The sequence below is a fragment of the Chrysochloris asiatica genome, unplaced genomic scaffold, assembly GCF_000296735.1.
Source record: "Chrysochloris asiatica unplaced genomic scaffold, ChrAsi1.0 scaffold00492, whole genome shotgun sequence".
Classification (NCBI taxonomy): domain Eukaryota; kingdom Metazoa; phylum Chordata; class Mammalia; order Afrosoricida; family Chrysochloridae; genus Chrysochloris; species Chrysochloris asiatica.
In genome coordinates, this window is record NW_006409010.1 from 513,396 (window position 1) to 530,183 (window position 16,788).

The 16,788-nt window shown below is 38.7% G+C and overlaps 1 protein-coding gene across 1 annotated transcript; it reads left to right on the plus strand.

The window, feature by feature from the left end:
- Nucleotides 1-8,236: 8,236 nt before the first annotated feature.
- LOC102817881 (olfactory receptor 56-like) lies at nucleotides 8,237-9,184 on the plus strand. Its single transcript, XM_006877395.1, has one exon. The coding sequence runs from the start codon at nucleotides 8,237-8,239 to the stop codon at nucleotides 9,182-9,184; it is 948 nt and encodes a 315-aa protein (XP_006877457.1).
- The last annotated feature ends 7,604 nt before the right edge of the window (nucleotides 9,185-16,788 follow it).

The window sequence follows — 16,788 nt, forward strand, 5'->3', positions numbered from 1 at the left end:
TCAGCATACAGATTGAATAAGTATGGTGAAAGAGTACAACTCTGGCACACACCTCTCCTGATTTTAAATCATTCAGTATACCCCTTGTTCTGTTCTAATGACTACCACTTGGACTATCTTCGGGTTCCTCACAAGCCTACATAAGTGTTCTGGAATAGCCATTCTTCACAATGTAATCTGTAGTTTGTCATGGTCAGGGAAAAAGAGGAAGACCCCCAACAAGATGGATTAGCCAAGTGGCAGCATCGATGGACTCAAGCGTGGCAACAGTGGTGAGGATGGCCCAGGATCAGGCAGTGTTTTGTTCTGCTGTGCATAAAGTCACTATGGGTCAGTACTGACTCAATGGCACCCAGCAGCAACAACAACAACACAGTAGAAAGCCTTTGCATAGTCAATAAGGCACAAGTATACATCTTAACATTCAGAAGTAATCTTTCATTCTTTTTAGTCTGTCTTCGTCTGGAAGCTTCAGTGAAACCAGTCCACCAGAGGTGACCCTGCTGGTATTTAAAATACCAGTGGCATAGCTTCCAGGACTACTGCAACATGCAAATCACCACAGAATGATAAACTGATAGACAAGTGATGAGAATGAATAAATTGTTGATCTTACAAAATACTATCACTGGTCTCATATTGCAGATGAGAAAATTGTTTTCAAATTTATTTAAGCCTGATACCTAAGATTAAATCAAGATAAGATTCTATCCCACCCCTGACTATATGGCTAAGAGTCTGTGTTATGTTACATTATTTTTTGAAATTTCTTAGAGACCCATTTGAGTTGTAGCTGACAGTAGGTGGTTAGTATCAGTTTCATTGACAGGATGATCTGTTCTCCATAGTATGCTGTTTTCCCTATGTCCTTGACCCTTTGGGGGCTGCATTTGATTCTAGTTGAATTAAATCTGAGGCAAAATATAAACTTAGACAGCTCCTTATTTAATCCAGAAAGTGAGAGAAAATGGAATGATGTGAAGGTGCAAGATTCTGGAAGGATTTTTCAGAAAAGATGCCCTGTTAACTTCATCTTTATACAGTATACTTAATACAGTATATAATATGTAGTTTATATATTATTCAGTGGGTACTACCAGAGACCAAAGCCAATAGTTCCCACATATCCCTTTGAAATAGAAGTAGAGCCAATTTTTTCCAGATTGGCCCACAGATATGTCCTTTAGCCACCAAGTTTTCTCTCCAACTTCCCCATGGAAACAATTTGTTTGTGGGAGCAGTGGAGATGATCAGAGGATTTTTCAGGAGACTCATTTTCCGTGGAGGTTTAATAGCACGAGACTGGGGACAGAAGAGTGGTAGAGGAGGAGATGTCTCTGAGGATTTGTGAAAACAGAAACATGCTTCTTTAGTCAAAGAAGAGTGGGGAGAAGAGGGGGTAGAAGTGAGAGGTGACAGAGAATAAAATCTCTCAGCTGAACACTTAATCTGGACCAGTGAGGGAGTGTGTTGTACAGGTGAGAGACTATGCTTCTCAGGAGAGCTCCCTTTCCTCTTGGTCTAGTCTTCTCCCATCCTGCTTTTCTTTTGCATGAGAAGTGTATTTTCTACCTGTAGTATAATTGTTGTTTCTAGAATGTCTTTTCTTAATCTTTAGAGATTATGCCAAGGTTTTAGGATGGGGTTCTTCTAGGATTTTCTGTGTTCCTTTTTTCAGAACTCATTTTTTTTCTCATTTTATCCATCCTTAATGTATTCCTTCAGGAGTGCAGTGGCTCTATAGGATAAGCAAACACTGGACTATGAACCAAAAAGTCAGCCCACCAACTGCTCTGTAGGAAGAGATTTTCTGCCCTCACAAATATTTACAGCCTCAGACACACTAAACAGGGCTGTATGAGTTGGAACCGATCTGTTGGCACTTAACAAAACAACAATAAATATATTTCTTAAAGCCTTTCCACAGTGCTAGTGGAAAGTGGTGGGTAATTCCTGCTTCTGGGTAAAATGTGCCCCAAACACGTCAATAACCTTCTGTCTTTACATGATGGGGAGAGATTTTAATATAACCCAACTGCAATGGCCTTTCTTTCTTTGGATATTTCTCATATCTGTTTTTCGTAGATCCCTCCTGTCCTAAAGTCACATTTCCTTCAATGAGATGGAGGCATATCAACTTCCCTGTACTGAGACAGACCTTATCGTAGACCCAGTTTATTGATCAGAACACCTATCCTTGAGTGGTAGTGAAGTTCGTTCACAAAGACATACAACTTCAAACTGGATACTTCTCTCCTGGTTCTCACCCCTCCTGGATTGCTTATGTAATTTCAGGTAAGTCTCTTCCTCTCTGCATTTTATATTTATTTCCCCTCTTTGTTACATCAATGCTTAAAAATGTTCTTGATGCCACCTTCACAACTATCCCTGCCCATTTCCCTGCTATCTATATCTCTTAAGGTAGAAAAGTATTGTGTGGTTCAATTGTACCGAGTTCTCAGTCCTAATACTTTTTTCCAAGGGCAGTACTAGAGAAGACCTTAGGAATTGCTTCATTCAACCCTTCAATTCATAGATGCAGAGAAAGTGGCTTACTCAGAGTGTTATCACTGGTGTTAGAAAAGGTTAGTACTATTTAGTCTTTCCGAATGTAGGGAAAATTAATAATGGCTAGTCCTGGTGTGGCGCTGTGGGTTAATGCACCAGACTACAAAGCAGTTTGAACTGCAAAGTTGGCGGATCAAGCTCACCAATTGCTCCTCAGAAACCCTACACAGGGTCGCTATGGGTCAGGATCAACTCGATGGCACTTAACAACAACAACATATACACTGAAATGGCCATATGATATCCTGGTCTCTTCAGGGTACTGGAAAAGTGATGATATTTGTTTGTTAGATTTTGTCTGAAGGACAGTGGTAATATCCACTTTTGCCCATCCCACACTCACCTTGTATTTCTAACTCTTAGAAAGAAGTTTCTGTTTGCAGTTCATAGACCCTAGTTGATTTCCCTCCCCTGTTTGGATAGTCCCACCAATACCATTTACTTGGAGTCCTGATGTGTCACTGTAAGATAAGCACTGGACTTATTAACTGCAATGATGGAGCGCTGTGTCTTTTCAAATCTCAGTATTTTTCTGCATTTTACAGGTTGCAGTCTTAGCACTTTTTTGTCACTTGCTTCAGTGGAAATATTGAGTTTTTCTTCTCTGAAAGATTGCTTCCTTACACAAGTTCTGGCTTTCAAAGGTTTTGTTGTATAAAAAAATCTGCCCCAGACCACCTTCTTTACAAGTCATTTCTTATATATGCAGATACCTGTAAGATGGATTCTTGAAAGTAAAATTGCTTAGTCAACAGGCATTTTTATTTTTTAAGGAACTTTTTTTTTTACTTTGAATTCTTCTTTTAAATGGCATATCATGTCTGTTTCATGTTTATAACTTTCCTTATCTTATTTTATGCTAATAGTAGCAATTTTAAAAACATTTCCTACACAGTCTGTCTCTTTTGTTCTATCTATGTTGCCTTGTTGGTTTTCCTTTTATGGTGGAAACTTTTCTTCAGATATCTTCTGACCCTTGATTGTCTCCTCAAATGAAAGTATTGTTCTTAAGTGCCTTTGAGTCGATTTCAACTCACAGCGACCCTGTATAGGGTTTCTGAAGAGCAGCTGCTGAGCTTGAACCGCCGACCTTGCAATTCAAACGGCTTTGCAGTCTGGCGCATTAACCCACAGCCACACCAGGACTCCCAAATGAAGTATTGTTGTTGTTATGTGCCGTGAAGTCGGTTCCGACTCACAACGACCCTGTACAGGGTTTCCGAGGCTGTAAATCTTTAGGGGAGCAGAAAGCCTCATCTTTCTCCCGCGGAACAGCTGGTAGTTTCAAACTGCTGACCTTCCGGTTCGCAGCTCGATTCGTAACCACTACGCTACCAGAGCTCCTTGTACCAGAATATAGAAGAATAAAAAACAATTGGATGTCTGAGCATATGGGTGGGGCATACTAATTGTGGTCTCACGCTGGGTGATATGACAGCGTTTTTTGTTTTTTTAACTTTCAAAGTCAGTGTCTTTAGATGTTTTTCAAACTTACAATGTCGGGATCTTTCGATGTTTCATTCGAGACTGGTCTGATTTTCTAGAGCTGAGTTGTGTGCTAATTTCCTGCCTGAAGAGAATAAATCTGGAACCAGAAATTGAGTAGTACCCATGTTTTCCTCACATAATTCCTTTGTGTTTACAGCACCTCTGCATGAGTTATGTCTGACACCCCCTGGTCCTGAAACCTTTAGCTTCACCTTCTTTGGAGAATTAGTCTTTCATTTCCTCCCAGAGTAAGGGAGAGGCAAGGTCCATGTGTGTGTGGAGTGGGGAGAGATCTGCACGTCCACAGCTTTTTCAGAAGATTTTCATGCAATTCCTGTTTTTGTCTCATCTTTAGCCCTACTTACATTGGTGCCTCCTTCCATCAACTCCTGAGCCCCGGACACATTCTGGGTTGTACAGCAGGCTACTTCTTTCCTCACCATCAACATAGAACTCAGTCTTCTAACCTCTGCATATTGATTACCACCCACCGAAGTGCTTTCTGCTTCCAAAAATGTTTTTGGTGTCTTCTATACCATCTGGTGAGGCCCGTGTGCATAGTCACCTTTTATTTTGTTTAGAAAGGGTATTTACAATTTGTAAGTTATTGGTCTTGCAAAATTCTATCTTGCAATCTCCATATCATTTGTACCACCAATGTCATATTTTCCAACTACTGACCCTTCTTCTTTGTTTCCAATCTTCACATTCTAATCCCCAGTAAATATCAATATATCTAGATTGCATGTTTGATCAATTTCATGCTGAAGGAGTTGATAGGATTTTTCAATTTCATCGTCACTAGGTTTAGTGGTTGGTGTGTAAAATTTAATAATAGTGATTAATTGGGCTTTTAGATATTATCCTATCACAGATAGCATTTTATTTCAATATAGATCTTGAAATGTTCTTCTTGGTGATGAATAATACACAGTTCTTGGATTTCTTATTCCTGTCATAGTAAATCATATGAATGTCAGATTCAAAAGACCAATACCAGTCCATTTTAGCTCACTAATGCCTAGGATATTGATCTTTATATGTTCCATTTAATTTTTTTTACAACTTCCAATTTTCCTAGATTCATACTTTGTACATTCCATGTTTTGATTATTAATGGATGTTTACAGCTGATTTTTCCCATTTTGAGTTGTGCCTATCAGTAAATGAAGGTCCCTAGTGTTTTACTTCACTCACATCATCACAGTCAACTACCTAGAGGAGGCAGCACTTCCCCAGTCATATTTTGCGTGCCTTACAACCTGAGGGGCTCATCCTCTGGCACCATTTTCCTGCAAATATATTTCCTGTTTTGCCAGCACCATTTGTGAAAGAGACTACTTCTTTGCCTTCTAATGTGTTTTGATCCTTTGGCAAAGATCAACAGAACATAGGTTGTTGAGAACCGGCCTTGACACGAGAGTTTGGTTCACGAAGTTGGGAGATCTGGCGGCGACAGAGACAGATAAAGAGTACACATAAAGACACAACAAGAGAGACAAGAAGACACCCCGAAACTAGAGTGGATGCATTACTGGCGTCAGATCCTGCATTGTAAACATATTGGCTATGCAGGCGGTTTGCACACCTTGCCAACTGCAATGCCTGCCCGTAACGCCTGCCCTGCAGGCCGTAATGCATGCGGGCTTTGGTCTGCACCACCGTTTTATTTCGGGGAGGAGCTTTACACAAAGGGAGGAGGGGTTTATTAAGACGGGGTACAGAAGTGAAATGTGATTAATCGTTCTAAACAGGACACAATGATTCGTAGGCACAAATTCTAAAACATACATCACAAATTGTCTTGATAATCTAACATCCTTAATTTTCCAGAAATTCAAGCAAATTGTTATATGGTACTTTTCAGGTTTGAATCCCAAGGCAGCAACTCGGTTTCTCAAGCATAATTAACATATCTATAGCACCTAATCTCGAATGGGAAAAAGGTGAAAAGGATTGGGAGGAGTCCCGCTGTGTCAGCTGCCTGGCCTAGGCTTGCAAGAGGAAGAAGGATGCCTAGCTTAATGGTCTGCACCTGGGGGCGATTTAAGACGGCTGACGCTATTGTTCTTTGGACAAAACCCCGGAATACACCAATCTACTCTGAGTTAATTCCTTGGGGGAAACTTGCCTTTGGAACTTTTTACAGCCTTGGCTTTAGGAGAGGTTTTAATGTTTGTCCATGGATATCAAGGGCTCATGTATTACGTTAATATCAAACATAGCTGAATAACTTGATAAAGAACAGTTTGGATATGCCTGCCAGGTGGCCAAAGTTTGTTCCTCAGAGAGATTTGTTCTCAGAACCTTAAGCACTGCCAACACAGTGGAGACAGTAAGAGAGGCACATAAGAAACCATTTTCTCAGAAGCTACAATCACTGGAGTTCGAAGCATAGAATGAGTTAATAGGACTAAAGAAAACTATACAGAGGTTCGTAACAGTGAGTTCGTAAAAGCCAGTGAACCCGGGACATCTGGAGGTTGCTTCCTTGAGCCCTCAGGGTCTCTGGCTAGCAAGTCTGAGTGGCGCCACCGTGTTGGTTTTTCGTCCATGACACAGGGCCTCAACATCTCAGTAATTGCGATCTGCAACAATAGGTGGATGGATTTACTTCTGGGTTCTCAGTTTTGTTCCATTGATCTAGGTCTCTTGTGATGTACTGGTACCAGGCTGTTTTGATTACTGTGGCTGTGTATTAGGCTTTGGACAATTCCCCCCCCCCCCCCCCCCCCTTTTTTTTTTTGAGTTTTACTTTGCTTATCCAGGGTCTCTTTCCTTTTTATATGAAGTAGGTGATTATTCTTTCCATCTTTTAAAAGTATGATGTTGAAATCTGGATTGGAATTGCATTATATTTATTAATTGCTTAGAGTAATGTTGACATTTTCACAATGTTAAGTCTTAATATCCATGATTGTGGTATAGTCTTCAGTTTTTGTTGGCATTTGAGTAAAGGACTGAGCACATGAAAGCCAGAAATCTGGAGGATAAGAAAGAATATGCAGAGGTATGTAGGTATGCGGCTCCATGGCACTTAACAACAACAGCAACAAAGGTGTGCCTAGTTTTTTTTTTCCTGATGAAATTCAGTGAGTGGGAGGTTGGGATGCAGTGAACACGGGAGAGGAATGGTAGGAAGTGAGGTCAGAGTAATCACATTTGTGAATGGGGAGGATCATTTAGGGCCCTGAGTCTGACTCAGAGGATTTGGGCTTTGTTTGGAGTGATTAAGAAGTCACTGATATACTTTCAGCTTGAGCATTACATCATACGACTTACATTTTAGTAGAACCATTTGAACTGCTATGAGAATAACTCATGGGACTCAATGATAGAAACTGGGAGACCAGGTATTACAATCTAGCTAAGGGGGGATAGTGTTCTGACTCAAGATAATAGCAGTGGGAATGATAACAGTTAATTGGATTCTGAGATATTTTGAAAGCAGATCCACCCTAGTAACTTTCTGATGGTTTCAGTATAGGGAAAGAAAGAAACAGAGGAATTAAAACTGATTTTAAGATTTCTGGCCTCAATAAATAAGAACTAAAGAAGACCTTGAGTCCTGGTGTAGTACAATAGGATAAGCACTTGACTGATAGTCAAAAGGTAAGCAATTCAAACCCATCAGCTTCTCTTGGAAACCCTGCACAGAGTTGCTATGAGTTAGAAACAACTGGACGACACACAACAACAGCAAAGAAAATCTTAAGCTTTCATTACTTAACATTATTGTAACACATAAAAATTATCTTTTGAAAATCAAACGGTCTAAGCCCCATTATAAAATAGTTTACCAACTCCTTGTGATCCCAGCCAGATAAGAGTCAGTGTCACATGGCAAAACCAAGTATTGCGTGCTGGAGGAATATTGTTTAATAGTTTTCTCAAGAGTATTTATGTTATATTGAAAACATAAATTAAATCAGTTTGCCCCTCGGTATGGAGACACACAAATATTTCTTTGCAGCCCAATTCTATAAGCTTTCAGAGATTCTATCATCTGAATTACAAGTATATATAACAGTGTCCTTTCCTAGGTCCAAAGCTTATGTTATGATGTCTAATGAGTTACCAAGAAAATCGTTATCTGAAGAGGTAGAATGTAGAAGTAAGTATATGAATTATTTCAGGATTTTTTTTAATATATTCTCAGGTGACCAGGAACAACTGATCCATGGAGACCTGGATGAACCGGTCATCCACAGATGACTTTATCCTCTTGGGCATCTTTTCCTACTGTACAACTGATCTTGTTCTTTTCTCTGTGGTCATGATGGTCTTCACAGTGGCTCTCTGTGCAAATGTCCTACTCATATCCCTCATCTACATAGACCCTCGACTTCATACACCTATGTACTTCTTCCTCAGTCAGCTTTCCCTCATGGACCTCATGCTGGTATGTAACATTGTACCGAAGATGGCAGTCAACTTCCTGTCTGGCATAAAGTCTATTTCCTTTGCTGGTTGTGGCATACAGATTGGCTTTTTTGTCTCTCTTGTGGGCTCTGAGGGACTTTTGCTGGGACTCATGGCTTATGACCGCTATGTGGCTATTAGTCATCCACTTCACTATCCCATTCTCATGAGCCACAGGGTCTGTCTTCAGATTGCTGGTGGATCCTGGGCCTTTGGCACATTAGATGGAATTATCCAGATGGTAGCAGCCATGACCTTTCCCTACTGTGGCTCCAGGAATGTGGACCACTTCTTTTGTGAGGTGCCAGCTTTATTGAAGCTGGCTTGTGCAGACACATCCCTTTTTGAGAACCTGCTATTTGCTTGCTGTGTCTTCATGCTCCTCCTTCCCTTCTCCATCATTGTGGCCTCTTATGTTCGCATTTTGGCTGCTGTGCTTCGTATGCACTCTACTCAGGCCCGTAAAAAGGCTCTGGCTACCTGTTCTTCCCACTTGACAGCTGTATCTCTCTTCTATGGGGCAGCCATGTTCATTTACCTGCGACCTAAGCGCTATCGGACCCCTAGCCATGACAAGGTGGTGTCTGTCTTCTATACAGTTCTTACACCTATGCTCAACCCTCTCATTTATAGTTTGAGGAACCGGGAGGTGATGGGGGCACTGAAGAAGGGGCTAGACCATTGTAGGAGTGTTAGCCATCACTGAAGAACTGCTTGTCTGGTGCTTAACACTGATCTCTTGACTGTATAACACTCATTCTTTGTGAGTGTTTGTTTTCTCATTAATAAATGAAAATCCTGAGATTCGTTTTATCTCAAAGGGATGTTGTAGAGACTGCTACATGTAAATCTAAAGACCTATGCATAAACAGTATGCATTGTTATTGTACACCCCCCCTATAGGTTTTTTGAGGCATGGCTGGTGTGTTTGAACCACTCACTGACCTCGCAGTTCAAAATGACCTTATGATCCAACACATTATCTTGCAGTACCACACCAGGACTCCATATATTGTTTTTGTTGATTGTTTATAAAATTTTTATATTAACTTCACTCTTTCTTAATTCTTCTTTATAATAACTGCCTTTTAGTGAGTACTTACCAAATGCTGGGCACTGTCCTATAGTTTTTACTTATATTCCATATTATTTATTTGATAGTTCAGGGTAATAAAAATGAATAACTTAAATGGAAATGTCCTAGATGAACCCCTAGAATTATTTCTTGAATAGTTCCTAGCCTTCTCTTATGTTCCAATGGAAGCTTTATAATGCCTTCTTTAAGAAACAAATCAAAACAAAACAACTCCATTGCTTAGAAGTTCTCCTAGCAGTGATAATGCTTATATGTTTGTGTATTACCAGTGTCTGGTCCTGTGGCATATAAAACCTTTTTTATTGCTCAATAAAAAGTTATAGAGTAAATCAAAGAAGAGAGCTTTAAATGAGTTAATGTATATGAAATCATTCTTGAAAGCATTATTCACATGCCTAATTTGCTATGACATCATGTCAGTGCTTCAAGTTCTACAACAGTGAAATTTTATATTCTGGGTAATGAAGATTGGATTAGAAATGGACACAATATTTAAAAAATTCTGTATTGTCAGAGTCCAATTAAGATAAAATGACATTAGCTATTTTAATAGAAAGAATTTAATATAAAAAACCTCTAATCAGATATTGTTGTTGTTAAGTGCCGTCGAGTTGGTTCCGACCCATAGCGACCCTGTACAGGGTTTCCGAGGGTGTAAATCTTTACGGGAGTAGAAAGCCTCATCTTTCTCCCGTGGAGCAGCTGCTAGTTTCGAACCACTGACCTTAAGGTTCACAGCCCAATAGAGAACCAAAATGAAAAACAAGAAAACTAAGACTCATAGAAGAAAAGATTATAATAAGTGACTATCTCTAGACCTGTGAGGTCAAAGGGAGAAGGTTAGGGTTATTAAAACCTACAATCTTGGAGCAAAAATATATGAGTAGTGGGCACAGGCCAGTTGGCATTTTGCCTCAGAAGTTTTCTATAATAGTGACACCCAGATATCTGAGAAGACTACTGTACTCAGAACTCAGAGGAAAAAGAGGAGCTTGCAAAACTGGGACACAGATTTCTGAGAAGTGACTGCTGTTTGTTTGGGTTTGATGACCCAGTATTCAAGGGATGATCTCTGCTCTTGTCCAGGAACTCTGAGGAATGGTACTGGTCAGCAGATGCTTGCTTCTCTGAAGGGATACAGTGATTGATTCTGGGAGTGTGAAAATTGAGTATGCCAAGTGGAATGAAACAACATCATCACAATGATATTGATAGGAACAGCAGTCCTCTTTCTGATTTACAATCTCTTTTTAGTTCCCCTATTGATATTGATGTGGAAGAGCCCAGGTAGCATAAGGTTAAAAAGTGCTTGACTGCTAGGTCAAACTCACCAGTTGCTCTGTGGGAAAAAGATATGGCAGTTTGCTTCTTGAAGAAATTTTATGGGGCAATTCCACTCTATCCTATAGGGTCATTCTGGGTTGGAATCGACTTGTTGCCCATAGGTTGGTTTTTGGTTTCTGTGTGAAGCTAAGGAGCCCTAGTGGCCGCATAGTGGCTAAGTGCTTCACTGTTAAAGGAAAGGTCAGCAGTTTGAACTCACTAGTCTCTCCACAGGAGACAGATGCTGTAATCTGCTTTTGTAAAGATTTATAGCTTTGGCAACTCTATGGGGACGTTCTTCTCTGTCCTACAGTGTTGCTATGGATTGGAGCCAACTCAATGGCAATGGTTTATTTGGTGTGAAACTTGATGACAAAGTAGCTCCAACATCACAAATCAAAATATGGAAGTATTGATTTGGAGCTGAGGCAATAGCTTCACAACTGGCATAGTCCACCTCTTTGACAAAATAGCATCTATACATGCACTTTTACTCATATTTGACCATATATAAAAACAGTAACAACAAATAGGATCCACTTGTAGGCAAGGTGAATTATATCTCAAATTCTGTCACAATTTCGTCTATTAACCAGTGTCATGGTTTGAATTTTATTCCCCCCAAATATGTGTCAACTTGGCTGATCTATGATTCTCAATGATTTTGTGGTTATATATGATATAATGTGACAGCTATGTGATGATCTCCTATGGTGCGATCAGATGTGATAAACCAATAAGAGTACTAGAGGTGGAATGCAACACCCCTGATCCTGTACAGTACTGATCCTATGTAAGGGAAGTTTCCCCAGGGGTGTGACCTGCAACATATTTTATCTTGCAAGAGATAAAAGGAGAGAGAAGTGAGCAGCTAGAAGGACCTACTACCACCAAGAAAGAAGAGCCAGGAGTGGAGTGCATCCTTTGAAACTTGAGTCATTTCACTGAGAAGTTCCTGGATCCAGGGGAAGATTGATGCCATGGCACATGGAGATCACTATGAAATGCCAGGCCTGTAGGTGCTGAAAGGAGACAAGTACTTTCCCCAGACCCAATAAAGAGAGAAAGTCTTCTCCTATAGCCGAACTTCTGAATTGGGGTTTTAACCTTAAAAACTGTTAATGAATAAATTTCTGTTTGTTAAAGCCATGTTGTTGTTGTTGTTAAGTGTTGTTGAGTTGATTCCAACCCAGAGCAGCTAGTGAGCTTGAACCACTGACATTGCAGTTCAAACGACTTTGCAGTCTGATGCATTAGCCCACAGCGCCACACCAGGATATACTTACGGTATTTTGTTATAGCAGCACTAGAGTTGTGATGTGGCACTGGCTAAATACTGGACTGATAACCACCAGGTTGGCTGTTCAAACAAAAAACTGTGCCTTGGGAACTGTATCATAATTAAGACAACCACTACCAATAATCAGAGCGATAATAAAAGATGTATATACAAACACACACATACACACACAAAAATAAACACCTGTATACCAATTGATCATGAGGCCATAACTACCTTTATAACCTTCTTTTACTTCCCATTCCCTATTTCCTTAGCCCTCAGCTGGTAGGGCATATATGATAGGGGATATTTACCTGGTAGTATAATCAACACCTGCATTTCTGAAAGATCTTAATATTCAATTGTATTGCCTTTGGTTGCTTCCCTTGCTTTTCCAATATCTTTTACTGTTGAATATGAACATGGTATTAGGTATACCAGAGCATTTTATGTTTTAGGAAATAGCCCTCCCTGTTCTTTGTGATTGCACTACTCGTTTGTCAGTTTCTCTTACTGTGGTGGCTTGCATGTTGATGTGATGCTCGAAGCTATACCACTGGTATTTTAAATACCAGCAGAGACACCCATGGCGGGCAGGTTTCTGTGGAGCTTCCAGACTAAGACAGAATAGGAAGAAGAAGAGGCAGATCACTTTTGAAAACATCGTACATTGCAGCAGAACAGTGAGTCTCTTCGGTTGGAAGGCACTCAAAATATGACTGTGGAAGTGTTGCCACTTCAAAGCAGAGTTGACCATAAGAAGAGAATGGAGCAAAACTTTCAGGACCTTCACTTGCTGATTGGTTACAACTCAAAATGAGAAAAAAACTGTAAATATCCATTAATAATTGGAATGTAGATGTTGTAAAAAACAAAATGGAAGACATAAAGATCATTATCTGTTCATTATAGCTGAAATGGACTGGTATTGACCATTTTAAATCAGACAATTGTATGGTTTACTATGTGGGGAACATCAAATTGAAGAGGAATGGGCTCACATTCATCATCAAAAAGAATATTTCAAGGTCTATATTGAAGTACAATGCTATCTGTGATAGGATAATATTCATAGACCTATAAGGAAGGCCAGTTCCTGTAAGGTTGGCTGTTCAAGCTCAGCAACCACCTTGTAAACCCTATACAGGGTCACTATGGGTTGGAACTGACTCAATTGTACTTAACAACAACATCAGGAAAACCAGTTAATACCACTGTTGTTCAAATTTATGCACCAACCACTAAAGTTAATGATGATGAAATCAAAGAATTCTACCAACTTCTTCAGTCTGAAATTGATCAAACATGCAATCAAGATGTATTGATAATTATGGATAATTGGAATGTGAAAGTTGGAAGCAAAGAGGAACTATCAGATATTGGAAAATATAGCCTTGGTGACAGAAATGATGCTGGAGTTCATGTGATAAAAAATTTCAAAGATCAATGACCATAAAAAGGCAACTATACATAGGGATCTCACCAAATAGAATACAAGGGAATCAAATTGACTACATTTGTGGGATGAAATGATGGAGAAACTCAATATGATCAGCCAAAACAAGACCAGGAGCCAGCTGTGAAATAGACCATCAATTGCTCATTTGTAAATTCAGGCTGAAGCTGAAGAAAATTAAAACAACTCCATGAGAGCCAAAATTTGACCTTCATTATATTCCTACTTAATTTAATGACCATCTCCATAAGAAATGTGAACAATTAAAAATTAATTAATGAATATTAGAAGAATTCTAAAATGACACAAGAGCATCATACATAAAGAAAGCAAAAGGTCATTAAAAAGACAGAAATGAAAAAAACCAAATTGGATATCAGAAAATAATCTGAAACTTTCTCTTGTGCATAGAGAATTGAAAGACAATCAAAGAAATGATGAAGTAAAAGAACTGAAAAGAAAATTCAAAAATGATAATGAATGTGCAAGGACCTGAAATTAGAAAACCAAAATTAAAGTGTACACTCAGCAATTCTCTAGCTGAATGAACTGAAGAAAAAATCCAAGCGTTGGGTTGCAATATTGGAGAATTCTATGGGCAGTAGACTGAATGATGCTGGAAACATTAAAAAGAAGAAGAAGGAGGAGAATGAGAAAGAAGGAAAAAGAAGGAGAAGAAGAAGAAGAAGAAAAAGAAGATAGAAGGAATATACAGGTCATTGTTCTGAAACAGTTGGTCGATTCGACCATTTCAACCATTTTATGATCTAGAACTGATCTTATAGAAAGTAGAATTCTAAGCAACAATGTTAGTGAAAAACAAGCCTCCAGAAATGGACTGAATACAAATCAAAATCTTTCAATAACCAGAGTCACTCACTTGTCTAAGTCAAGAAATTTGGAAGAGAGCACATGGCTAACTTATTGGAAGAGATCCATAATTTTTCCCATTCTAAAGAATGGTGAGCCAATAGAATGCAGAAATCTTTGAACAATATCATTAATATCACATGCAAGTAAATTTTTGCTGATGATGATTCAAAAATGATTGGAACAGTATATCAACAAGAAACTGCTAGAAATTCAAGCTGGATTCAGAAGAGAGATGAGGGATAAAATTGCCAAAATTAGTTATCTTGGCTGAAAGCATAGAATACCAGAAAGATGTTTACTAGTACTTTACTGATATGCAGAGATATTTTACTGTGAGGATCATAGCAAACTAAGGAAAACATTGTGAAGAATGGATATTCCAGAACAATTAAGTGCTTATAAGGAATCTGTGGAGTCCAGATGTGGTGCTGCAGGATAATGCACTGGACCACAAGGTCAGTTGTTCAAATCCACCAGTCACTCCTCAGAAACCCTATACAGGCCCACTATGAGTTGGAACCTATTTGATACTTTGCAACAATAACAGCAAGAAGGAACCTGTGCATAGACCAAGAGGCAGTCATAAGAACAGAACAAGAGAACACTGAAGGGTTCAAAATCAGAAAAGGTTTATGTCAGGGTTGTATACTTTCACCATATTTATTCAATCTATACCCTGAGCAAATAATCTGAAAAACTGGATTATATGAAGATGGCATATAATATGGCGTCAGGATTGAAGGAAGACTTATTAACAACTTGCAATATGCAAATGACACAATCTTGCTTGCTGGTAGCAAAATGGATTTAAAATACTTACTGATGAAGATCAAAGACTATAGGCTTCAGTATAGATTTCACCTCAATGTTAAGGTAACAAAAATTTTAACAACTTGATCAATAAATAACATGATGAATGGAGAAAAGATTGAAATTATCAAAGACTTCAATTTGCTTGAATCCACAAGCATTGCTCATGGAAGCAACAGTCAAGAAATCAAATGGCTCAGTGCATTAGACAAACCTGCTTCAAAAGAGCTCTTTAAAGTGTTCAAGAATAAAGATGTCAGTTTGAGGACTTGGGAGTTATTGAATCAAAGCATGGTAATTTCAGTTGCCTTATACACATATGGAAATTGGACATTGAATAAGGAAGACTGTAGAAGAATTGATACATTTGAATTATGATTTGGAGAAGAATATTGAAAGAACCATGGATTGCCAGAAAAACAAATAAATCTATCTTGGAAAAAGTACAACAAGGTGTTCTTTAGAAACCAGTATGATGAGACTAAATCTCTAGTATTTTGGACATATTATCATGAGGGACCAGTCTCTGGAGACAGACATAATTTTTGGAATGTGGATAGTCAGTGGAAAACAGGAAGATTTCCAACAAGATGGGTTGACTCCGGTGACAGCAACAAGAGATTCAAATATAACAATTGTCAGGATGACATAGGAATACACAATGTTTCATTCTGTTGTGTATAGGGTTGCTGAGTTGGTACAGATTTGATGTCACCTCAAAACAACAACAATTCAATATCATTCTAGAAATATTAGCAAGAGCTATAAGTCAAGAAAGGGAAACCAAGGACACCCAAATTGGCAAAGATGAGGTAAACTCTCTCTATTTGCAGATGATATAATCCTATATAGAGAAAGTTCTAAAGACACAGTGACAAAATTATTGGAATTCATTGAAAGATTCAACAAAGATGTAGGGTATAAGATCAACAATAAAAAATCAGTTGGCTCCCTTTACATTAATAAAAAGATACCTGAAAAGGCTATTAGGAAAATAATGCCATTTTCAATAGCCACTCAAAGGGTGAAATACTTAGGAATAAATATAGCCAGAGAAACAAAACACCTATACAAAAACAAACAAACAAAAATTACAAAACACTATTGCAAGAAACCAAAAGAGACTTACAAAAATGAAAGAATATGCAAGTCTCATGGATAGGAATTCTGATGTGGCACTACAAGACAAGCACTAGAATGCAAAGGTTGGTGGTTCAAACTCAACAGCCACTCCTTGACACTCTACACATTGTTGCTATGAGTCAATACTAACTCAATGTTTTCTTTTTTTTTTCTTTGAATGTTGCAATTATTATACAGATTTCTTAATCTAAGAGGTACATCCACCACAAATCAAAGCAGGTTTGTTTTTGAAAATAACAGATTCAAGCAAGTACAATTAGAAAAATATAACAAAAGCTGACATAAGGATACATAAAAGAAAGTCACAAATCTAGGTATAAATTCTAT